The sequence below is a fragment of the Heteronotia binoei genome, chromosome 1 (genome assembly GCF_032191835.1).
Source record: "Heteronotia binoei isolate CCM8104 ecotype False Entrance Well chromosome 1, APGP_CSIRO_Hbin_v1, whole genome shotgun sequence".
Taxonomy (NCBI): Eukaryota; Metazoa; Chordata; class Lepidosauria; order Squamata; family Gekkonidae; genus Heteronotia; species Heteronotia binoei.
Genome location: NC_083223.1, coordinates 83,626,847 through 83,652,332, shown reverse-complemented (window position 1 = coordinate 83,652,332; position 25,486 = coordinate 83,626,847). Strand labels below are relative to the sequence as shown.

General features: G+C 43.4%; 1 protein-coding gene across 1 annotated transcript in view; it reads left to right on the top strand.

The window, feature by feature from the left end:
- Window positions 1-25,486, top strand: part of LOC132570542 (midasin-like) — a 168,914-nt gene that overhangs the window by 367 nt on the left and 143,061 nt on the right. Inside the window, 9 exon segments of the mRNA XM_060237254.1 lie at window positions 6,700-6,926; window positions 9,792-10,016; window positions 11,616-11,723; window positions 11,876-12,068; window positions 12,758-12,973; window positions 21,918-22,049; window positions 22,150-22,253; window positions 23,707-23,821; window positions 25,179-25,369. Coding sequence (XP_060093237.1) covers window positions 6,700-6,926; window positions 9,792-10,016; window positions 11,616-11,723; window positions 11,876-12,068; window positions 12,758-12,973; window positions 21,918-22,049; window positions 22,150-22,253; window positions 23,707-23,821; window positions 25,179-25,369 — 1,511 coding nt within the window.

The window sequence follows — 25,486 nt, the reverse complement described above, 5'->3', positions numbered from 1 at the left end:
GCTTGCATGAATGGGGAGCGAGGGAGAAGAGTGCAAGCTCTGCCTTGCCTTTGTTTTCTGGTGGGCTTGGGTAGTGGACGAAGAGTACGGCAGTGGAAGACAACAGTCTTCCTCCATGATCCTTCCCGTGTTTTAAAGTGCACCGGAGCAATGCTTTATTACTCCATCAGAACGAGTCGATCTCCCTCACGTAATTTCTGCCTAGTCGTTACTCGCGTTTAGTGAACTGATAAGAAGGGACGGAGATCAGTTGTAGCGGAATCTCTAGCTTTGAGGCCCGTCTGTCTGGGTGAAAGTTAAACATTTTTAAGAAATGGCGAACTTTGTCTCAGTAGTGTATGGTCCCTTCTTAGGATGTTTTTTTTTTTTTATTAGCAAGGACTAGCTATCCTGTTTAATAAACATATAGCTTCAGAGGGTAGCCGTGTTTGTTTGCAGTAGAACAGCTAGATTGGAGTCCAGTCACACCTTAGAGACTTAACAAGATTTTCGGGTCAGAGCTCCTTGATGCTGAGAAATAGCTGCAATCTATTATTTAAGTGTATTTATTTTTATCCCATCCTGCTTCCAAGGAGCTCAGTGAGGGTTGTGTGCTTCTCTCCTAATCACAACAGCCTTGTGAAGTAGATTGAGCTGAAAGAAAAAAGTTCAAGATCACCAAATAAATTTCTTGGCAGTAACAGATTTGGTCTTAAATGTCCATGCTATTAGTCCACCACTTTAACCATTATACTGTACAGGCTCATACAGAATTATCTGTTTATAAATGTGTGTTTGGATGGGCTTTGGACCCTCATCTATCACCACTTTTATTTCATTTGATTTTTAGCTTGTCTTCCCGCAGAACAGGCTCAGAGTGGGTTACATCATAAAAGACAACAGTTAAAAAACCAGTTAAAATATATGAAATCTAATGCCCAGTATTTGCTTGCTAGTGGATTTCTCATATTGATGAGGCTGGTAGCTGGGTGTGTGGCTAGTGTATTGCTTAGGGGCTATCATAATTTTGTGTAAGGGCAATGAATATCTGATTGGTTCTTCTGTGGTGTTGTCTTGACTGCCTTTTGGGTCAGTGTAATTTTTCCCTCGGTTTCACCCATTTTGAATCCTGTCTATGTTTTATCCCATTAAAGGGTTTTTTAAAATGTTTTATCATGTCCCCTGTTAAACCCTTTTACTGTAAAATGTCATTCTTTTTTTGTTGTCTATGATACTCAAGATTAAGATCATTGTCCTTTTTATCCCTATTATTAATTATCAATTGGTGTTACAATTTGATGTATCTATTGTTTTATCTTGACATGTGGGTAAATTGTATGTTCATTCCTTTCTGTAAGCTATTGTTATGCCATTAAAGGTTAAATATTATATATAAAATCTAAAATTAGAGTAGAGACTAAAATGGCAATTTCTGTCTCATAAATATGGCCTATTGTCCAGGTCCAGCAGGTCCTACAGCTCTGGGATGGAATGAAAGGCCAATAACAAGTGACGTCCACTGTCTCAGCAGAAAGCCTGGCAAAAGAGCTCTGTTTTAAAGGCCCTGAGGGATTGAAGTAGATCCAACAGGGCCTGGATCTCCAGGGGGAGCTCATTCCAGCAGGCAGGGGCCAGGGCTGAAAAGGCCCTGGCCCTTGTTGAAGCCAGATGGACGTTTCTGGGGCTGGGTATCACCAAAAGCTGTTGGGTCGCTGCTTGTAGAGACCTATGAGGCTCATACAGGGAGAGGCAGTCCTGAAGGTATGCTGGTCCCTGGCCGTATAGGGCTTTAAAGCACCTTGAACCAGATCCGGTAGTCAATAGGTAGCCAGTGCAGTTCACAGCACAGGATGGATCCATGCCCGAACAGGCAACGATGTCAACAGCATTCTGCACCAGCTGGAGTTTCTGGAACAGGGTCAAGGGCAGCCCCATGTAGAGAGAATTACAATAATCTAGCCTGAAAGTGACCATTGCATGGATCACTGTGGCCAGGTCGGGGGGGGGGGGGAGATATGGATCCAAATGACCTGCCTCAGATGGAAAAAAGGCTGATCTGGCAGTGGTGGTAACCTGGGCCTCCATAGTGAGAGAGGCATCCAGGAATACCTCCAAGCTCTTCACCCCTGACGTGGGCATCAATGGAGCCCCATCAAAGGATGGGTGCCTGATCTCTGATCCCAGCTCCCTGTAACCTAGGCACAGGACCTCCATCTTCAGTGGATTCAATTTCAGCTGGCTCTGTTGCAACCAACCAGCTAAGGCTTGCAATGCCCTACCCAGTTCCTCTGGGGCCAAATCTGAGTTCCCATCCATCAGCAGATAGAGCTGGGTGTCATCTGCATATTGATGACACCTCAGCCCATATCGCTGGATAATTTGGGCAAGGGGGCACATGAAGATGTTAAATAACTGTAAGTAACTATGACAATAACAATAAAATGTCAATAACTATGAAGGCTGTGAAAAAAGAGGCAAGAATGCCTGAGATGTGTATATTGTTCATTTCATTAAAATTTGACAGCATTGGTGTGTAGTGGGGCATGGGGAAGTGTGTGAAATTGTGCAATCCTATACGGAGTTGTATTCTTCTACATTCACTGATATCAGTGAAGCTAAAACGGTGTAACTTTGTTTAAGGTGCCACTGAAAGTTTTTGAATCCCATGGAACAAACCCCCAGTCATGCTATCACAGGAAGGCACGCTGTCTGCAGTTTCCAAAAAGGAAGAGCCTGGGTCTGAGCTTTATTTTAACATAGCACTATCCAGTATATTTTGGACATTATTGACAGAAATTTGGTGAGGTGGTTGATGGATGGTTACATTTAGTGTATTTTATTTATTTTTGTGTTATTTATAGGTTTGTTTGTTTGATTTATATCCCGCCCTCCCTGCCGAGGCAGGCTCAGGGCAGCTCACAGATTTATTGTCACACCGTTACATTGTGTGACCAAATAAAATAAAACAACAATAAAAACATAACAAATAAAAACAATTTCTAAAAATATCTACTTATATTGGTATTAGGGTTTCAGGCAGCGATCTAAATGGTGGTTAGCCATCCTAAGAGGTCCTAGGATCGCAATAGCATGAAGAGGTAGACCGTCGGTGATGTTTCTATGGGCCAATCCTGCTGCTGCGGATGTTATAATTATGAAAATGCATGGCGGAAGAGTGCTGTTTTGCAGGCCCTGATATCTTCCGGAAGCTCTCACAGACCCTGATATCTTCCGGCAGCTCATTCCACCAGCTAGGGGCAGCAACAGAAAGCCCCTGGCTCTTCTTGATTTGAGCTTCGCTTCTTCTTCTTGTAATGTTTATGCTTCTCCAACTACTTTCTATAAAAGAAAAAAAATGCTTGAAGGTCTACACGATAACAAGGGATTTGTAGATAGAGCTCTGGGATGTTAATATTGAAGTCCCATCAGAAATGTAACTCAAGTTTAAGTTACTTTTATTAACTTTTTTTAGGTTCTTCAATGAATCTGTGGGAAACTTTTGGATTTTCACTTGACTTGCTATTAAATATTATTATTAAATCCATTATTTTAATGCTTAATTTTAATAATATTTTGCTTGAAATAGTATCCTATTACCTGCATAGCATGCACTCTGGGAATTTAGGAATACAGCATAAACTGCCTTTGTATACTATATCTCCTCCCACTTCGTTCGGCCTCCCAAGATCTTCTGATAGTCCCCGGCCCAAGAGATGCCCGTCTTGCCTCTACCAGGGCCAGGACTTTCTCGGTCCTGGCCCCGACCTGGTGGAATCAGCTCCCTATGGAGATCCAGACCCTTCCTGGCTTGATGGCCCTTTGTAGGGCCTGCAAAATGGAGCTGTTCCGCCAGGTCTTTGGATGAGGCAGCGGGCATCTATTTATCGATCGGTTGGCCTCCCCCCTACTGCTCTGTTGCTCTACTGCACTACCGTACTGTGATGCTGTATTGCATACTGTTTTGTGCTATACCACCTTGCTGTCATACCATCTTGCTGAATCATCTTGCTGCACTTTGATGAATGTTGTAATTGGTTTTAGGGGAAAATAGTTTAGTTTCCTAGCCAGTGAGGGCGGTTAGGAACTTCTGTCAAAATATTAACTTTTACAGCAAATGAGATGCTTAAATTAACATTTTTATATTGACATTTCAGTTCTTCCAGTCCAGACTGGATGCTGATTACCATACTGGGGAAAAAAAATCACAGTCCATAATGTGTTGGATATTTCCAGGGGTCATTTCATTGAAAAAGAGGTGCTGGAGCTCATTAGCGCAACTCATTTGCATATGCCACACACCCCTGACATCACCGGAAGGTGTACAAAATTATATCAACTCAGTATCTACCTTAAAATGCCTCGAGAGCCAGTTTGGTATAGTGGTTAAGTGCGTGGACTCTTATCTGGGAGAACCAGGTTTTATTCCCCACTCCTCCACTTGCACCTGCTGGAATGGCCTTGGGTCAGCCGTAGCTCTGGCAGAGGTTGTCCTTGAAAGGGCAGCCACTGTGAGAGGAAGATAAAGGAGATTGTGAGCTGCTCTGAGACTGAGTGGAGGGCGGAATATAAATCCAATGTCGTCGTCTTTGAATTATGTATAATAATAAAACCTTACTTCCATTGTACTTTTTAAATTACTTTCTCCTATGTGGCCATAGTGGCATGATGAAAATTTCCATCTGTCTCTTTGATATGTTTTGGTTATTTCCCTACTTTTTTGTGGGGGGAAATATTAGAAAGTTTGTCAGATCTTAGAGTTCAACAAAATTCTCACAAGGGGTTTGAACAATGGAGCCCAGAAGCAAGTTGTAAAAGGAGGGGGGGAGAAAGAAAGAGAGCACGATAAAATTTAGAGCAGGCAGCTGGAATCAGAAGGGGAAATCAGTAGTTCTCCCACCCATCCCACATCTTGTGCAAGGTACTGAAGAGCTCACTCAAAGAGGGAGGATTTCTTCCTATTCACTTTTCTAGCTGCTATACTCCTCTCATCACACCTCACTTCCAAAGGTTCCTTGAACATCTGGAACAGCTTTTGGTGGAGGCACAAAAATGCCTTCAGTGATAATTCTGTAGGATGCGGAATACTGTATCCGTTGTCCCTCTGTAAAATGTGAGCCTCATTGGCAGTATGAAAGCTTTCTTTTGCTAATTATGTAAGTGTTTTTTAAAAAAAATTCTGTTAATGATACATTCAGTTGGTTATTTATTTCAGTTATCATTTTTGGGTGGGTTTTTTTTTTTAAATAGTTTATTCACTTTATACACAAATTGCAAAAAAAAACCCTTCAGTAAGAGCCCCGTGGCGCAGAGTGTTAAAGCTGCAGTACTGCAGTCCTAAACTCTGCTCACGACCTGAGTTCAATCCCAGCGGAAGCTGGGTTCAGGTGGCTGGCTCATGGTTGATTCAGCCTTCTATCCTTTCAAGGTCAGTAAAATGAGTACCCAGCTTGCTGGGGGGAAAGTGTAGATGATGACTGGGGAAAGCAATGGCAAACCACCCCATAAAAAGTCTGCCATGAAAATGTAAAAGCAACGTCACCCCAGAGTCGGAAATGACTGGTGCTTGCATAGGGGACTACCTTTACCTGTTGCTTTTTTAAATTCTATAGGAGTTGAACCATTTAAAAAATAATTCTTCAAATATTTGTTCAGTCAGGCATTTAACTCTTAATTGCTCGGCTCCCCACTAGTGTGTTGATGCTTTTAATTTAGAAAATTTAAAAGTGTGCAGACCCTTCTCATTATTGTACAGATTTTTCTCAATGTTGCATTAGTCTGGGCATAACAGATTTTTATTACTGTTCATCAGGTTTTGGGTTGCTTTTTAAAAATTCTGCATTCCAGTTATTTTAGCTCAGCGTTGATCAGATTGTTAAAATGCCTCTACTAAATTTGATTGCCATGTCAAGAAATGACAGCATCCCTTATAGCTTGTGAGTTAGTGTATTTTTAAGGTAATATTTTATTATCTACATAAGATGTCACATGCATAACAGACATAAAACAGAATTCTAGTTTTCATTTTCTCCCTGTTTGGGAACTATTACATATCTGCAAATAAATTGGCAATTCATTCAAATTCAGATTAGGAGTATGTGCTTTGTATGTACTGAGCCAAATAAATATCTGAAAAATGCCTTATCTGTATTTTTCAGATATTTGTTCAACCAAATACAAATTATACAATCTGATTTGGCTGTTAAAATAGTCACGCCCAAATAAAAGCCGATATGATTTGGTTTTTATTTGGGCATGACTAGAAGGCATTAAAAGTGACCATAGTCTCTTCTGAATGCCTTCTGAATTCTTTTGCTGAGTCACATTGTGGCGGTGGAATGACTATGAGTTGAAGTTTAAATACCTTCTGAACTCCGTTGTACTCTTATGTGGTCAGACCCCATAGGATATAATGGAGGTCAATAAATCCAGGTTTCTTAAATATTTACATAAATTACAAGGATTTGGGAATATCTGGGAATGCTGATATTTTTGGGGTCCAATAAAAAGCCTTTTCTTTGTGTTCTTGCATGCTCTTGGTAGAATACTTTTTTCATTCTTCCTTCTAGTTTATGATTTCTTCCCATCCCCTGAGGTCTGAGCATCATCTATCTCATGCTATTGTTGGTACTAAAGGCCTGTCACGGTTTGACATATACTGCACTAGATAGAGGGGAATTTTTTTAAAAAATGTGGGATAAATACCTCTCTGTTTCCTCCTAGGTCTGGAATCAGCAGGACCGTCAATGCATCCTCAGTGTCTTAGCACAGTTATTACTGGACAAAGAATGCACTCTTCTGATCAGCCGCCAGTTTCGTCCAATATTGCTGGATCTGTTGGAAAGGAATGCAGAAGTTATTAAATCTAGTGGCCAGATCAACCATGATCTTCATGAGAGATTCTGCGTAGCAATGAGCAAACTTATTGGTGATCATCCAGATGTGATGCCGTAAGTCATGTGAAATGTCTGTGTGATCACTGACAAGGTTGGAGTAAGTCTTGAGGGCTGATAAAGCATTCCACTAGGATGAGGCTATGATGGAAAAAGCCCTTATGCTGGTGGAAGCTAGGTGGACTTTTTGAGCACCGGGCATTATTTAAAAAATTGTGCAGAAATGAGCACAAGCAGTGTGTGTGGTTATATTAGGAGATGTGGTTCTTCATATATGCTGGTCCCAGACAAGGGTTTTAAAGGTTAAAATCAGCACCTTGAACCTACTTCAGAAACTGATTGTCAATCTGTGCAGCTGCCTCAAGATAGGCTGTATATGAGTAGACCAAGATGAGCCCGTCTACAGCCTGGCATCCTCATACTGGATCACTTGAAGTTTCTGAAGTATTCCCAAGGACATCCCTGCATAGAGCACTTTGCATAGTCCAGTCTGAGGTGACTGTGGCATGGATCATTGTGGCAAGATCAGGCTGGGTCAAAGAGGGGGCCAATTGGTGGGCTTGATGTAGAAAGAAAAATGCTGACCTTGCTGCCATGGGCACTTGTTTGTCCAACACAAGCAACAAATCAAGCCACACTGCCAGGTTTTTTACTGAGTTCAGCAGACTTAATGGGATTCCATCAAGAGCCAGTAGAATCATAAAGTTGAAAGGGACCTCCAAGGTCATCTAGTCCAACCACCCTGCACAATGCAGGAAATTCACAAATACCTTCCCTCCACACACCCCAGTTACCCCTGCTACATGCCCAGAAGATGGCAAAAAAGCCCACAAAACCTTCCAGGATCTCTGGTGAAACTGGCCTGGAGAAAATTGTTTCCTAACCCAAAGTGTCTCATCATTTCTCTGGGTGTGTAAGAACAAGGACTAAGCACTAATGCAGCCCTTCCTGCCTTCCCTCTCATAATCTTAAATTCACGGAATCAGCATTACTGTCAGATGGCTGTCTAGCCTCTGTTTAAAAACCTCAGAAGAAGGAGAGCCCACCACCTCTTGAGAGAGTCTGTTCCACTGAGGAACCGCTCTGTCAGGAAGTTCTTCCTGATGTTGAGCCGTAAAATCTTATTTAATTTCAACCCATTGATTCTGGTCTGACCTTTTGGGATCATAGAAAACAATTCCACACAGCCCTTCAGGTACTTGAAGATGGTGATCATATCATCTCTTATTCCTCTCCAGGCTAAACATACCCAGCTTCTTCAGCCTTTCCTTGTAGGACTTGATCTCCAGACCCCTCAGCATCTTTGTTACCCTCCTCTGGACTTGTTCCAGCTTATCTATATTCTTCTTAAATTGTGGTGCCCAAAGCTAAGCATGGTACTTGAGGTGAGGTCTGAACAGAGTGAAGTGATAACATCACTTCACATGATCTGGATACTACACCTCTGTTTGTACAGCCCAGCAGAATTGCAGTCCCGCCAGAGACCTGGCATTCCCCAGCCACTTGATCTCCTCTTTTGATGGTTTTAGCTTCAGCCAGTTCTCCCTTAACCATCCAACCACAGCATCCAGAAACTGACCCAAGGCCAGGAGGACTGCATCTGGCTGCTTATCTAGCAGGAGAAAGAGTTGAGTGTCGTCATTGTATTGATGGTACCTGATGCCAAATCTCCTGATGAGTTTTGCTAGAGGTTGTGTGTGTGTGTATTAAACAACATCAATGACAAGTCTGAACTCTGCAGGACACTGCAATCTATTGCATATAAGGAGAAGACCTGGACCCCAAAAGCTCTGAGAGTGTCCCTGGAGGAACAGGAAAAACTAATTCAAGTCAATACCATGTACCCCTGATGAGGCCAGATAGTTGACCAGGACCAAATGGTCAGCTATATCAAATGCTTCTGACAGATCTAGTAAAATCAGTAGTTCTGAACCACCTAATTGTTGGTGGAGGTCATCCACCAGAGCTACAAGCACAGTCCCGGGCACAAAACCAGGCCTGAAGCTGGATTGGAAAGGATTGAGCATGGAGGTTTCATCCAGGAAGACCTGAAGCAATTCAGCCACTGCTCTCTCAATTATCTTTCTCGGCAATGGTAAATTTGACTCTGGGTGGTAATTGACTAGGTTCTTCTTATCTAGAGATGGTTTCTTAAGGAGCCTTCAAGAACCTATGAAAGTAACCTTCAGAGAGATTGGTTAATAGTCTCCCTTAGGAGGCCTCTTATCACCTTCATCTGGCTTTCACCAACCAAGAAGGGCAAGGATCCAAGGAGCAGGTTGTAGGCTTCACACCTAGCAGAATACTGTCAATTTCCTATAAGGAGAGCAAGCAGAAGTAGTAAAAAAAAAAAAAAAAAGACCAGATGGAGCCAATGGAGCCTTCAGTATTCTACCAGCCTTTGAACTAGAAGCAAGGTCGTGGGGGAGTTGAGAGGTTTTATCTGCAAAAAAATTAGCAAAATATCTCTGCTAAATACCAAATCATTATTATCAATTTGGGACTCTACTTTTCAGGGGAAGTCAGATTCCAAACTGCCCTGAATAATTCAGCTGGATGCGAACTAGCAGTCACAATGGAGGCAGAAAACTAAGGCTTCTTTGCTGCCTTCAGTGCTACCTCACAGGTTTACAACAGACCTCTAGTGTGTTTAGCAAAATTGATGGTGCTTATTTTTTCCGCTTAATACTAACATTATTACAATTAAAACATTTAGCTTATCCTTTACTCTTCATGCAACCCATAACTTTTTATCAACTTCTGTCCACATTCAAGTAATAAAACCATTGAGATATTTTACAATTAACAAGTTATGTGACAATGAGCCTTTACATGAAAGGTCCTGCTCTGTTAGATTGAGTGAAAATGTCCTTATTTTTTTGTTCAAGTTCCAGTTGCTTTCACTGCCTTTTTTTCTTGTAGATTTACTTTGAGATATTTTAAGGATACTTCACCGGTGTTCCAAAGACTCTTTCTGGAGAGTTCGGATACAAACACAGTTCGGTATGGGCGCAGACGAATGAAATTAAGAGATCTCATGGAAGCAGCTTATAAATTCCTACAGAAAGATCAGTCTGTATTCCGAGAGATGTGGGACTGGAGTGTTTGTGTTCCATTACTGAGGAGTCATGATACTTTGGTCCGATGGTAAGTCTGAATTGTTGATGTATAGTACTTACAGTGGGGTGTCTTTTTACATTTACTCTGTCAGTAGGACTAAATTATCAGTATTTGATTGGAGACTTATTTGGCCAGGGTTGAACTGCAGTATGTACCAAGATATCCAAGCCTGGGATTACACTAAATTTTAAGATTAGCTGTTTCTGGTTACTTAACCAGACTAAAATCATCCCCTTGTCACTAGCTGTTTAGACCCAAACATCAGAAGGATATCTTTTTACTAATAGCAGCCAAAATTTTGGTGCCTGCAATCACAAACCGGTACAATAATATATGGGAAGTCATTAAAGATGAGAAGATATTTCAGTACCCCTTACCTGTTCCATCAGTTCATTACTTAAAGGGTTCACCTTTCTTGTCTCATACCAAAAACCTCTGCCCAAGGACAGCAAAATTAAAATGTGTGTCTACTTGCTGTTTTATTGAACCATCAATAACGTCGTTTTCTTTTTATACTGTATCTTTTACCTTTGAAACGTGCATGTTTATCATATGAACAATTGCCTTATTATACAATTAGGTATAATTATCCCTGTGGTTCTTGGCCCTAAAGAGCCAGTTTGGTATAGTGACTCTAATCTGGGAGTACTAGGTTTGATTCTCCAGACCTCCACATGCAGCTGCTGGTGTTACCTTGGGTCGGTTATACGTTCTCTCATAGCTGTTCTCTCAGGAGCAGTTCTCAAAAGAGCTTTTTCAGCCCTATCTACCTCAGGATGTCTATTGTTGGGAGGGTGAGGGAAGGAGATTGTAAGTGGCTTTTAGACTTCGAGTGAAGGACAGGCTATAAATCCAATCTCTTCTTGTTCATTTTACGTTACTCCCTAAAATGATTAGGAGGCTGTTGTCCTTTTATTTCACAGTTTTTATGGTACAAAGTTTCTAAGCATGTTGGTATTAAATATGAAGGAAAACAGAATGTGCCGTATCTTCTAAGCTGGTGAGCATGCAATAGCCTAATGTCTGTTAGATGCTGGTTGCATCCTTACTGTTGTTAAATGAAATAATTTTTTTCATTATTTTTACTATGTTTGCAAAGTACTAGAAGAAGATTAATTAAAGTCTGAAGACTAAGTTTCAGTATAAGATTCATTTCGTGCCATCATTGAAGGAATATAAAACTGTCAAAAGCAGTTATATTTTTTCACAAAGGAAAATGAATAAAATTTGTATATTAAAGTAGAGACCTAGTTTGCATAACAAGCATAAAGTGCAAGTCTTTGTAGAGTTACTTCAGTGTAACTCAGTTGATTTCATAGACTTAGACTGGCATAATGCTGCATAGTCTTATACTGCAAAGTCACCTTTTCTTCAAGTGGATATTAGCACTCCTTAGCATGATGTACATACAATGCTTGGTCTTGTGAAATGTTTTGTTTTTGTATGGCTCCATTCCTTCAGCTGAAAGGTCCCTCCATGTTCAGAATTTACCATGGCCTTTCTCACCCAGGAATGCCATTAACTGCAACTTAAAATAGCTTTTTAAGCCATATTTCTAGCCTTTTCCTACATGCCTTCTTTCTTCCTATTACTCTAACTTTCATAATACTACTTTTTTTTCTTTAGGTACACTGCCAATTGTCTTGCTTTGATTACATGTATGAATTATGATAATCGGTTGGCTTTCCTGAAGAAGATCTTTAATCCAGAAGAACTAAAACATTTCAGACTTAAGTAGGTACTTTTTTTTTATTAGCTTCTTTCATGTGGTATTTTGGAGGGGAGATGGATGGTGATTATTTTGTTTGAAGTACTTCATCGGGTTTAGTAAGGTTGCCTCCACTTGTTCAGAAAAAGTTTAATAAGACAGGTTATGGCTTTGACAGGTTGCTAGAAGAATCGCGGATGCAGAATGTGGAGCGTGCCCTCGTCTTGGCCAACTCAGACACAATCTTTTGGAACAAAGAGAAGGAACAGCAGTACACTCAAGGGGAGATGATATCTTCTGATCTTTCTGCAAAGGTAGTAGCAGTCTGTGGAGTTGTGCTACCTAGACAGAATTTTGGGCCTGGAGAAAATGTAAGTAAAACATTCATATTCAAATTACATTGCAACAGTGGCCATAGTTGTAGAAATTCAGCATTTTGGATTAGCTAGAGGTGTTTTCATGATGCGAACTAGCAAGCAAAGAGATTCTATGTAAAGGACCTTCTAGTGAGAAAACCTTGGGAATGGAGCCAAGAGCTTGATAAAGAGCTGCAGAAATGTGGAATAGTACACAGCCATCTAAACTGTTTTTTTGAGATTCAGTGGAGGGGTTGGTGCTGCAGCCCTGTTTTTCTTTTACTGGTTGCATAGTTGATGTGAAAGTAAGGGACTCCATCCTGCATCAGCAGTGCTCTTGTACTGCCAACATGAATGATGGTTGCACTGAATAGTGTGACTGAGCCTGACATCTTTATCCCCAGAAAAGTCTGCTGTTACAGCCAACTGTACTTCCTATTGTGGAGGGAAACACTAGGAAAAGAGTTCCTTGTACTGAAGAAATGCAGTTTTGCCCACAGAGCCAGGAGCTTGAGCTAATAAGTTGGTGTTAATATACAAGTTTAGAAGCCCGTATAGAGTGCCATTGCCCCAAGATCTATCAAAGGTAGTCCCTATCTGTAAAAACAACTTTCCACTCATAGATCTTGACCTTGCCTGTTTCAAACATCCTGTTTCTGTTAAGTACTCAAGTCCAGTTGCTATAGTTGTTTTCTCTGTCTCAGCAGGACAGCATCTTGAACCGGTTTGTGTTGGTTGAGTCCACCTGTGCAAATCTTCAAAAGCTTGCTATGGCTGTAGCGTCACAGAATGCAGTGTTACTCGAAGGGCCAGTAGGATGTGGCAAAACATCTATAGTTGAATGCTTGGCAGCGGTCACAGGAAGAATGAAGCCACCTCACATTCTAAAGGTCCAACTAGGAGATCAAACTGACAGCAAGGTAAAATGGAAAGTGTTTTAACCAGGGTGGATAAAAATCAATGATTTTTAGAATTTTTTTTTTAATTCAGATTTTAAAAATTTAAATCGGATCTTTTAATTAAAATGCTTTTTGAGGAAAATATATTATCATCCAAAGGTTATTCCATTATGAAATAAGGATTAGTTTTTAATTCTGAAGCATAAGGCTGTATATGCATGCAATATTTGATTTTTTTGGTAATAAATTCTATTAATCCATTCACAATGTCATGCTCTTCCAGAGGTTTCTGTAAGATTACTGGGCAGTTTCTCTGTCTACAAGATATTATCACAGAACACAGATGCTTGGTTTTGCAGTTCTCAGAGCTGTAATTTGTGTCTGCAGAGATCACATGCCTCTTCTACACAGCAAAAACGTTATAAAATGAACAGAGTTAAGAAAAAGACTTTAATCTCATTGTTCTACAAACCTATGTACACAGAATCAACCCTTAAGTACTAAGTTCAGTGAATAGAAAAAGATTGCATGGAGTGGAATTAGGGTTGCCAATCCCCAGGTGGGGGCAGGGGATCCCCCGGTTTGGAGACCCTCCTCCCACTTCAGGATCGTCAGAAAGTGGGGGGAGGGGAGGGAAATGTCTGCTGGGAACTCTTGATCTTCTTCGTGGTCTCTGTGCAGTCCCACACATGGGTCTTGCCGCAGGCAACGGATCCATACCTCGGAGCTCCAATAGCTCGTTTATAACGTCTTTTGGCGCGCTTTCCTCCCGCCCTGGGGAGCAGGCAGCGACCGCGCATGCCTGGAGCGGGGGGAGAGCGCCCATTCCACTCAGTTTCTTTCCTACCGCCGCCCGGACAACACCCTCCTCGCTGCGTTCCTCCTTAGCTCGTTCGTTACCTCATCTCTTCGTCTTCCTTTCGCTACCTAGTATTTTCTCTTTCTCACCGTTTTCATATTCTCTTTCGTCCTGAAAAATTAAAAAAAAAAAACAAAAACCCGCCTTCTGCGCTATCTTTCCCCTTTTCTCCCTTCCCTCCCCTCCCTTGTCCGGAGCGCATGGAAGGGAAAGTTACCTTCAAAAAGTGCACGCGCTGTGGGACCAAAATCCCTTCGTCAGACGGCCACAGCCACTGCCTGTTTTGTTTGGGTGAAGCTCATCGAGTCGACTCCTGCCCTCACTGTGCGAACTTTGGCAAGCAGGCCCGTAAAAACCGTGCAGCCAGGCTCCGGAGTTTCCTTATTGAATTGTCCCTGAGGGCTATGCCCGCGTCGGACTCGCCGCCTCCCCAACAACAAACGGGAGCTTCGGCCTCTACGGACGTGTCTCTCTCTAAGCAGAAGCACAGGTCCGCGAAAAAATCTTCGAAGCACGCCGATCCTGGCCATAAGGCTTCGAAAAAATCGCGCCATCTCGAATCCTCGGATTCAGCGCCCAAAAAATCTCGCCTTTCCGAATCAGCTGATTCGGCTCCGAGGAAACTCCACCACTCGCACTCGGCTCCTAAGAAGCCTCGGGCCCCAGCCTCAACGCCTATGGATCCCTTGGCCTCGACGCAGCCCGCACTTCCGCTTGAACTGTCGACTCCGTCAGACGTCATTACCGACATGCCACAGCTGACTCCTCACTCATCTACAGCAGTAGAGGTTATACCAGTCCACTCTCGTTCACCTTCAGTGCACAGCGTGGTTCCTACCGACTTCATGCAACCTGACCTGACTACTGATTCGACCCAGGCCTACTTTAAGCCTCCGCTTCGGATCGGATCCTTCCGGGACATCGGGATTTCTCCCCTGTATAAGGATTCGGCCACTCAGGCTTCAAATGAAGGTTGCCCTCGCTCACCTACTCATCGAGTCCACTCCGGGTCGTCGCCTCTTAGAGGCCGTTCCAGATCGCCACGTCGGCGCCGAGACTCCGACTCTCCGGGGTATTATCAACACTACTATGCCCCTTCAAGGTACGACCGCCATTTCTCTCGGTCTCCTTCTCCTAGACGCCGACCGTACCTCCATCCTTCTCGGTCCCCATCCGTGGAGGGCTCAGGTTACTCAACGTACTCTGCTATTCAGTACGGAGATTCTCCTAGACCCCGTGATCGACTCCGTGATTCCCACCGACGACTTCGGGATTCCCCACGACACCGGGATTCCCCGCGACCCCGCGATCTCGAGCGTTTTCCGGATTCACCTAGACCCCGTGATCGGTACTACCCACGGGCCCGTGGTCAAGATCGGACCCGAGAACCTGATCGGACCCGAGAACCTGATTATTCTCGCTATTCCCCCCGACTCCGTGAGCGACTACGGGAATGTGTACAGCAATCTCGGGACCACTACCAGCTAGAAGGTGCTAGGCCGCGCACTCCGTCAGCTTCTGCCTCGATTGCTCCCCCGGTCTCTACCCACACGGACCAACGCGATCCGGTTGTGAAGCCTAAGACCACCCCGTCGGACCCGATTCCGCCTCCACATCCTCCTTCCGGTGAGGACTCCCGTTCCGACGCCGATTCCGTAGCTTCATCTGACTCCGACGACCATCCAGATTCGGTAGTCTCGGATTCGACGCCACAGCCCAGGCTCTCTCCATCTGATGCCTCCAAGGCCTACCTCCATCTCATTACTACTATGGCTGAAGCCTTGGACATTACCCTTCCGTCGGACTCGCCTAAGGTCTCTGACATTGTGCACGACCTTGTACAAACTGACTTTCCACCTGGTTCATTACTTCCTATGTTGCCGGTGCACCTCGAAGGCCTCCGTGAAACCTGGGAAAAACCTGCTTCAATTCCACCTACCTCTAAGCGCTTGGACTCGCTTTATAGAGTCCATGCTCCCGAAGCTAAATTTCTGGCTTCCCATCCAGCACCTCCAGACCGAGAGGGCAGGAAACTGGACACTCTGGCCAGGAAAATGTTCAACCTTGCGTCAACAAATTCTAAGCTGAACAATTATCTAGCCTACTTTTCGGCTTACATCTTCAACTTGGCCAACCAATTTACACCTCTTATTCCTTCCCTTCCGGAACCCTCTCAACGGGTGGCCTCTGGACTGGTATCAGAGCTGTCTAGGGTGTCGAAGCAACAAATAAATACCATTCGCCACGCTGTCTCCTGCTCTTCAAGGGTTTTTGCGTCCTCTGTTGCTCTACGCCGTCATGCCTGGCTAAGGTCCACCAACTTACAACCGGACATTAAGCAAAAGATCGAGGACCTCCCCTTTGATGGCCTGGGTCTCTTCCACGCTTCCACCGATGAGGTTCTCACCTCAGTGGATGACGGGCGCAAACGTGCAAAACGTTTGGGAGTCTCTCAACCGTTCTCCCAACAACCCAATCGTACAAAACCCTGGAGACCATCATTCCAGAGGCGCCAACGGTCACCTAGGCGCAATGACTTCTGGAAAAGGAAGAGTGGACAGCAGAAGCCTCAGTTTCAACAAAGGCCTCGGTCACAGCAGCCCAAAAAGTCCTCCCTCCCTTCTAAGCAGTCTCTTTGACTTTCCTCACACCCTACCAGAGCTCCGCACCCGTCTCTCACCATTCCTTCCCACTTGGAACTCGATAACAACCGACTCCTGGGTGCTGACCATCGTGCGCCTAGGTTACGCAATCGAGTTCATTTCTCCACCTCACCACCACTACTTCATAGCTACTCCCCCGTCTTCTCTCCTACATCAGGAGATCCTGGACTTACTTCACAAGAACGCCATAGAGCCCGTCCCCCCCCCTTCACCGAGGGACAGGTTTCTATTCAAGATATTTCCTAGTTCCCAAAAGGGATGGAGGCAGGCGTCCCATTCTGGATCTGAGGAAGCTCAACAAGCACATCCAATACAGGAAGTTCAGAATGATCTCCCTGCAGTCCATCTTGCCCCTCATCCCCAGGGGGTCCTGGATGGCTTCTCTAGATCTTTAGAACGCTTACTTCCATGTGACTATCCGACCTCAACATCGGAAGTATCTGCGGTTTGCCATGGGCCCGGACCACTACCAATATGTGTCCCTACCATTCGGCCTATCCACGGCGCCTCGCGTCTTTACCAAGTGCATGGCAGTGGTGGCAGCTGCGCTTCGCATCCGGAACATCCCAGTCTTCCCATACATCGACGACTGGCTTCTGGTGGCCCCGACACAACAACAGTTGGAGCACAACCTCAACGCAGCTCTCACTCTCCTGACTTCCCTGGGCCTTCGTGTGAATGCATCAAAATCACACCTCACACCTACCCAGGACCTCAAGTTTATAGGCGCCCTTCTATGCACCTCCATACATCGTGTCTTTCTCCCCGAGGATCGGGCACAGACTATTATCGACCTAGCCGGGTCAGTGCAACAACAACCCTGTCAGTCTGCGTTCACAATCCAGCGCCTGCTGGGCCTTATGGCCGCAACAACATCTGTCCTCCGCTTTGCCAGGCTACGGATGCGACAACTACAAATCTGGTTTGTGTGAGCCTACCACCCTCAGACACAACCACAAAGCGTTTTGCTGACTGTTCCACGGAGAGCGCTTCTATCCCTCACGTGGTGGACTGTTCCCAACAATCTCCTCGAGGGCAAGCCGTTTCTACCGACTTCACCCACGGCCACAGTCACTACAGATGCCTCCAAGTGGGGTTGGGGAGCCCACCTAGAGGACAAGACTGTCAGAGGACTTTGGACACCCTCCGAGAGAGCCATGCATATAAACTGCTTAGAACTGATTGCGGTACACAGAGCCCTCCAATCCTTTCTCCCTCTGATAGGAGGTCGGCACGTTCAGATCTCCACGGACAATATGGCAACAGTTTATTACATAAACAAGCAAGGGGGCACCAGATCCCTCCGTCTCTGCCGTATAGCCGTGATGCTCTGGGAATGGTGTGTCAAGCACAACATATACATGACTGCCATTCATCTCCCGGGTGTGGAGAATACTCTGGCCGACTCCCTCAGCAGGTTTCGCATAGACGACCACGAATGGTCCATCAATCCGACCTACCTTCGGCGTATCTTCCGTTGCTTCGGAACACCCAAGGTGGACGTCTTTGCATCCAGGGACAATGCCAAATGTCCTCAATTTTACTCCAGGAGGGGCAACGACGCCTTCCTACACAACTGGACGGGTCCCCTTCACTACTTCTTCCCACCAACCCCCCTTCTGACACGGGTGTTGGTCAAAATAGCTCGGGATGGCACAGACTGCATCCTCATTGCGCCATGGTGGCCTCGGCAACCGTGGTTCACGAGGCTTCTTCAACTGTCCCGCCACACTTACCGCCGACTTCCTCCTGTAGGCGACCTTCTCTCTCAGGCCAGCGGTCAGATTCTTCACCACAACCCTCGAGTCCTGGCCCTGGTAGCCTGGAGAATACATCCTCCTATCTCTCCGCAGAGGTAGCCAATATTATCCTCAACGCGAGGAAGCCTTCCACGAGACTTTCCTATCAGCGAAAATGGAAGTGCTTCTGTTCCTTTGCGACATCTCATCATTTACAGCCGGAAACGGCACCCCTGAACCTGATCCTGGACTATCTCTACGAAAATCAGGACTTTGTTATTCCTCCTTGAAAGTTCACCTTTCTGCAATTTCTGCTTTCCACAACCCGGTTGATGGCAAAACTGTGTTCTCCCATCCTTTATCTAAGTCCTTTCTTAAGGGCATGTTGCACCTCAACCTACCTGTTAAGCCCTTTGTTCCGACGTGGAGTTTATCGTTAGTCCTCTCCTGCCTGATGAGGGCCCCCTTTGAACCTATGGCCACCATAGACCTCAACCTTCTCTCCTGGAAGACAGCATTACTTGTAGCCCTTACCTCAGGTAAACGGGCAAGTGACTTATGCGCCTTCCGTTACGATCCTCCCTACACCATTTTCCACAGGGACAAAGTGGTTTTGCGACCGGACCCTGCGTTCCTGCCTAAAGTTGTCTCCCAGTTCCACTTATCAACTTCAACTTCTCTACCAACGTTTTTCTCCAACCCATCCGACCAGGGACAACGAGCCCTGCATTCCTTGGACGTCAGAAGGGCTTTATCCTTCTACCTTGATCGTACACAACCTTTCCGTAAGGACCCTAACCTATTTGTGGCCTACGGGAACCCACACAAAGGTCTTAAAATTTCTACCCAAAGACTGTCTAAATGGGTAGTCAGTGCCATCAGGTTGTGCTACGAACTGGCTAAACAGCCTTTGCCCGAAGGCCTTAAGGCCCACTCTACTAGAGCGGTCTCGACTTCTTCGGCTTTTCTGCAAGGCGTTTCTCTGGAGGACATTTGTGCGGCTGCATCCTGGTCCTCCCCATCCACGTTCGTCTCTCATTATGCGCTAGACGTTCGTGCGAGACGTGACGCCTCCTTCGGCCAAGCGGTCCTCAGATCCATCTTCCACTGAAGTCAGGGTGAGTGCATCCGCTTCCATCTTTACGTTGCATTCCATGCTGTTTAATATGCTGTCATTGCATTTGGTTGCTTTATGTGACTAACCTTCTTCTTTACCAGCACCCTCCTCCAGGTCATCTAGCTGGCTAGTCACCCATGTGTGGGACTGCACAGAGACCACGAAGAAGATAAACAGGTTGCTTACCTGTAACTGATGATCTTCGAGTGGTCATCTGTGCAGTCACACACGCCCACCCAGCCTTCCCCGCTGCTGGCCTCCTGTAATTGTTGCTTAACCTTGTATAGTGTCAGTGCCAACGGCGGCTGGAAGAAACTGAGTGGAATGGGCGCTCTCCCCCCGCTCCAGGCATGCGCGGTCGCTGCCTGCTCCCCAGGGCGGGAGGAAAGCGCGCCAAAAGACGTTATAAACGAGCTATTGGAGCTCCGAGGTATGGATCCGTTGCCTGCGGCAAGACCCATGTGTGTGACTGCACAGATGACCACTCGAAGATCATCAGTTACAGGTAAGCAACCTGTTTTTATTCCCTATGGAGATTTATTCCCATAGAAAATCATGGAGAATTGATCCGCGGGTATCTGGGGGGGGAGGGTTAGGGTAGAGGCACCAAATTTGCAGTATAGCATCTAGTGCCTCTCCCCAAAATACCCCCCACGTTTCAAAAAGGGGTCCACGGGGTCCAATTCTATGAGCCCCAAAAGAAGGTGCCCCTATCCTTCATTATTTCCTATGGAAGGAAGGAATTGAAAAGGTGTGCCGTCCCTTTAAATGTGAAGGCCAGAATTCCCTTGGAGTTCATTTATGCTTGTGACACCCTTGCTCCTGGCTCCACCCCTAATGTCTCCTGGCTCCACCCCCAAAGTCCCCAGATATTTCTTGAATTGGACTTGTCAACCCTAAGTGGAATAGATCTGCACAAGAAGAAACTTAAGTGTGAGGAGGGAGGGGCAGGCAGTAAAAATGAAAGTGAAACTTTTTGAGCAGAATACTCCACAAGACTTTGGATCGTTTGTGTGTATAACCCAAGGTTTATCACATTATTCTTTCCCTGGAGGAGAAAACCTATAATGGCAGCAGGCCGTAAAGAGACCCAGTTTGGGAATATTTTAATGAAGTTCCTCTACCTATCTATAATGTGTTTCTAATAGTATTGAAATCAATATTTTTATATAACTATAAAACTAATATGAACAGTTGTTATTCTAAAAATGAAATCTTCATCTAATTGTGAATATTAAGGTTATACCAGCAAAAATGAGTCTTTATGTAGAAAACTATGATTTAAATCAAGTCTTACTGGCTAGTGATTTAAATCATGATGGCTGTATCCACCCTGGTTTTAACCAACTTTATAAAAATACTACAATATGTTTATAAACTTACAATGAGACAAAAATGGATTCATTGATCAGACGCCTATACTTGTCTTGCATTTTGATGCAATTACATAGGTTTACTGGAATAACTACTCATATTAAAACCTTTCAAAGTGGTTATTCCAAACGCAGTGCTAATACTAGAATTTTATTTATTGTATTTCTTCGCTACATCTCCAGAAAAATATGTAAGCGTAATCAGTTAACAGTAAAGCAGTCCAAACCATACTACTAAAGAAAGAGAATCATGAATAGGAGCAAATCATAGAAGAAGAAAACAATAATGAGAATGATTGTAACCAGATAAAATTCAGACAAAAATATATAAAGTAATATGTGGGCAATAAAATAGATAAAACCCCCCAAAATGAGCTGAAAAGCCCTAAAATCTTTGGTAGTCACTAAGAGAGAACTCAGATGGAACCCTAAGCAAATAAAAGCATCCTGACTTGGCTCCTAAAAGCTAGATGGCACAAACTTCCATGTGGACAGCATGTCACAGATGGGTGCCCCTGCTGATAATGGCCTTGATTCTTCAAATTGCAGCCCCCTAAGTCCTTGAAAAGCATGTTAGAACAATCTTGGTTTGTTAGAAGCAGAGCAGCAGGGTGTAGCAGAAAGGATGAATTAGTGAAAATTAGTGAATTAGATCCATCATGGCATATCTGTAAATAGGCTTACACACATTAGTTAGAATTTTTATACTTTTTAAAAGTAAAATTTGTATTTGATAAAGCTTTTCAACCTTATATAGTCATTTTTTAATCTTAGTAGTAAATACTACACTGATACTTGTTCCCCTGACTATAGTTGATTTTTTAAAACGTATGTATAATGCATTTATATGTAATGTAGATTGTTCCAAAGTTGAGAAACTAAGGATTGAATCTTGTGATTCTCTATCAGAAGAAGGGTGAGGGGAAAAATTTCCCAGAGTCCTCACATATGCACTACAAATCCCCACCCCAAGGTCCCCGTCCCTCAAGATCAACATTTTGAGGAACTCTGTGGTCTGCAGTGGGAGGTAAAGACAGGTGAATTTTGTTCTGTGGCCTTTGGATCCAACCCAAATTATAATTGACAGGATGGCAATTATAGAAGAAAAAACAGCAGTTGTATTTCAGAAATCTTTGTGTTTGCATGCATTGATCTTTTGTTTATGCAAAGACATGTAATGAGTTCTTTAACTTGCTTGCTTTTATTTTTGATAGGTCTTACTGGGCATGTACCGTTGTACAGACATACCAGGTGAATTCGTGTGGCAACCAGGGACCTTGACCCAGGCAGTGAGCAAAGGTCACTGGATACTCTTAGAAGATATTGACTATGCTCCTCTGGATGTGGTATGCAGTTCTGCCTCCTACTGTAAGGCTGTATTAGAGCTGTATGTTTGTAAGTATTGATGGTGAACTAATATTCTCTGGTGTTTTTTTTCTTGCTTAGATCTCTGTATTGATTCCTCTTTTGGAAAACAGAGAACTATTGATTCCTGGGCGTAGTGACTGTATAAAAGTGGCTCCTGGATTCCATCTTTTTGCAACAAGAAGGTAGATAGTCTTGTGTGGTGCTCCTTCTCCACTCTCACAGAGTGCCTACCACCCTCTTAAAACCTCTTCTTTTCTCACCAGTTCTGGCTTACACATAGGTCAGGCCATCACACTTGCTACCCTTCTCATCTTTCAAAATATATAGAGAGCCATTATTATTTCACACCTCAGGTGCTCTCACTCAGAGTACAGCAGTCAGGGTAGCCCAGCCTTCTTTAATAACAGGCTCTCACTCAAACACTTTACTGAGTTACTGGTGTCGGGGGCTCAAGGAAGTATTTCTTCACTGAAAGAGTGATTAACACGTGGAATTCACTGCTGCAGGAAGTGGTAGCTATAAGCATAGACAGCTTCAAGAGGGGATTGGATAAATATGGAACAGAGGTCCATCATTGGCTGTTAGCCACATTGTATAGATGAAACACTTGGGGTCAGTGATGCTCTTTTTCTTGGTACTTGGGAGGCAACAGTGGGAGGGCTTCTGGAGTTCTGGCCCTGCTGATGGATGTCCTGATGGCACTTGACGACTGTGTGACACAGAGTGTTGGACTGGATGGGCCACTGGCCTGATTCAACATGGCTTCTCTTATGTTCTTAGACACTGTTCCATTCACACACTGCCATCATATCCTAAACATATATTTAAGCCAAGATCTTCACTAGTTTGTGTATGTTCATTTCTTTCCTCAAAATACACAGTCAAACAAAACAAGAAGTTAACTTTTATTATGGAACATAACATCAAAGAAAGTAAGGTAGATGTCAACAACATTTCATTTCCAATTGAACTTTTGAATGGTTTCCCTATTCCTGTAATTGTGATTGTTTGTTACAGGTTGCCCATTTTTAATCAGCTTAAAATGGCTATTCTCCATAGTTTTACTTAGCCAGACACTCTTTTCTCTAAACTCCCAACTGCTCTCTTAACTACTGTTTTACAACTGCTTTTCCCTAGCGTTCTGTCAGCTTTTATTGGTTGCTCTTAGGGAGTGCCTAACCTGTCTGTCAAATCTTGTTACAGCTAAATGAAACCGAACCACTATGTTTGGATATGATTACAATGTAGGCACATCAAAATAGAAACGGAAAACTTCAGTAATATGGATCGTGCCATTTTGTAAACACTTTGTTTATATAAAGGCACATACAAAGTTATATATTTGGAGTGTTTTAGCATGAATACTATTATAAAGACTGTTGTTGCTACTATAAATGACACTATTCATTATTAGGCATTTTAAAATTAAGAAATAACCATTTTTGAGTAAGGGAACTGTAGATGATGTATATTAAGTTTCTTGTGCTGATGACTTTTGGGGCTTTGGCCCTGCAGGCCGAGTGATCTCTAGAACCCCTGCTAATCTGTGAGTGGTTAGGCTTGATCTGTTCTGTTCTATAACAATTCTAATTCTTCAACTTTATTGAAAAATAACCTGTGACTTGATAAATTTAGAGTCTTCAACTATAGTGGTGGTTGGTACAGACAACAGAACAGCCATGCTGCTCTTCTAGACAAGTACTGGATGAAGATTCGGCTTGATAATATGCCTAAGGCTGAACTCAAAGAGGTATTTTTTGGGGTGGGGAGATGAAGAGGTGTAATCTTTTGAATAGGTGACAGCCTCTGTGTAATCCTTTCATTTGAAATTTTAAAAAATGCATTCACTACTCTTGTTTTTGTAGATAAAAACTGTGATCCTTGGCAAAAAGGTTAAGACTCTTTTAAAAACTTCAAATTCAGTACCTTGACATCTCATGATTTCTTATATGTTGGTGCCTAAGATTGTTTAACTAGTAAAGAATGTTGTTTAAGCAATGTTGGCTTTCTGCAGTATTCATAAAAATGATTGTTATGTTACAGAAGGCACTTAGGGAAGATGAATGCATAGCTCATGCATGATTTCAGGTGACCTGTGAAGAGGCAAGCCAATGAATAATGGAAGCTGCCATAGAGAGATTTTCCAAACTAGCTCTATTGGCATAACCAGTTCGCTTGTGCTCTTGATGGTCAACTTAAAAAGTAAAGAAAAACCTGTGTTAGGTCTAAAAGAATGGTCAAATAGAATTTGGCTGATTTTATTGAACCCAGAGCCCATTGACAAAAAAAAAGGTTTTAAGGGCTTGTTTATTGATAATAGTAGTATCAATAAAGGAGGCCCTGGCCTTCAGATTGCAAGACCTGATCCAAGGCTGTTAGTGCTAGGACATTTGGGGGTAAATAATTCATAGGTTGACCATAAGTTGGAGGCTACTTGATGGCATATATCTTTCAGTAATGTTAGCTAATTTGATTTTATTACACCTGAAACTTGGTTAATATTGCCAAACATGACAGTGGATCAAACAGATATTTTACATACACACACACACGCGCATCACACGTGGGAAGCAACCCCAACTATGTTTAGTTTGTACAAAGCAAATAAGGCCAGCTTCTGTGGAATGACTTGGCTGAATCATACCTCAAGGCTAAATGTGAAATCAGCTAACAAAATGTGATAACCACATGTATACATCCGGCACTGTGAAGTTGCCTTCCAGATACAGGCTTTCAGTCATTACGTTTGTGCCTTCACATGAGAATTTTTTTTTCCAAGTAGCTACTATTCAGATAACATTGACATCCCATATGCAATCAGAGTTGACTTGCTATAGGCACTTACATACTTAAATTTTGTGTGTATTCGGGTGCTAACAAGATGTGATAACCACTTCTGGTGGCTGGGTGAAGTCCTGCTCTCTCACTACATGTGAGTAGGAGGATTAAACAACTTGGACCATGGAGTTCAGTTGTACTAAACGAATTTTCTTCATATTATTTTTAGGATTCTACATGTCAGTATTGGAGTAAAAATCAGGGTGCTGTTTCACTGTTGAAGCATTAGTGTAAGCCCTTGGCTGAAATAACATATTTCCCTTTTACAGATTCTTCAAAAGAGTTTTCCTAAACTTTCTACAGTAATGGATTGCCTGTTAGACATCTACATTAGACTTATTGGCAACAAACATCAGTCTGAAAATAAGATTTCAGGAGATGAGAAAACAACAGAAGATGCATCTCACTTATTACCAGAAACCAAAAGGCCAAGTTTAGAGGGCAGAGAGTTATCTCTGAGGTATTGTAATATATATCTAAGCTGATTTATATTTTGGTCTGGGAAACAAATCATCTTTGGACAACTGCTCCCTAAAGTTTTGGAGGCCATTTCTCTTGGCCTTAATTGAAATTCCTA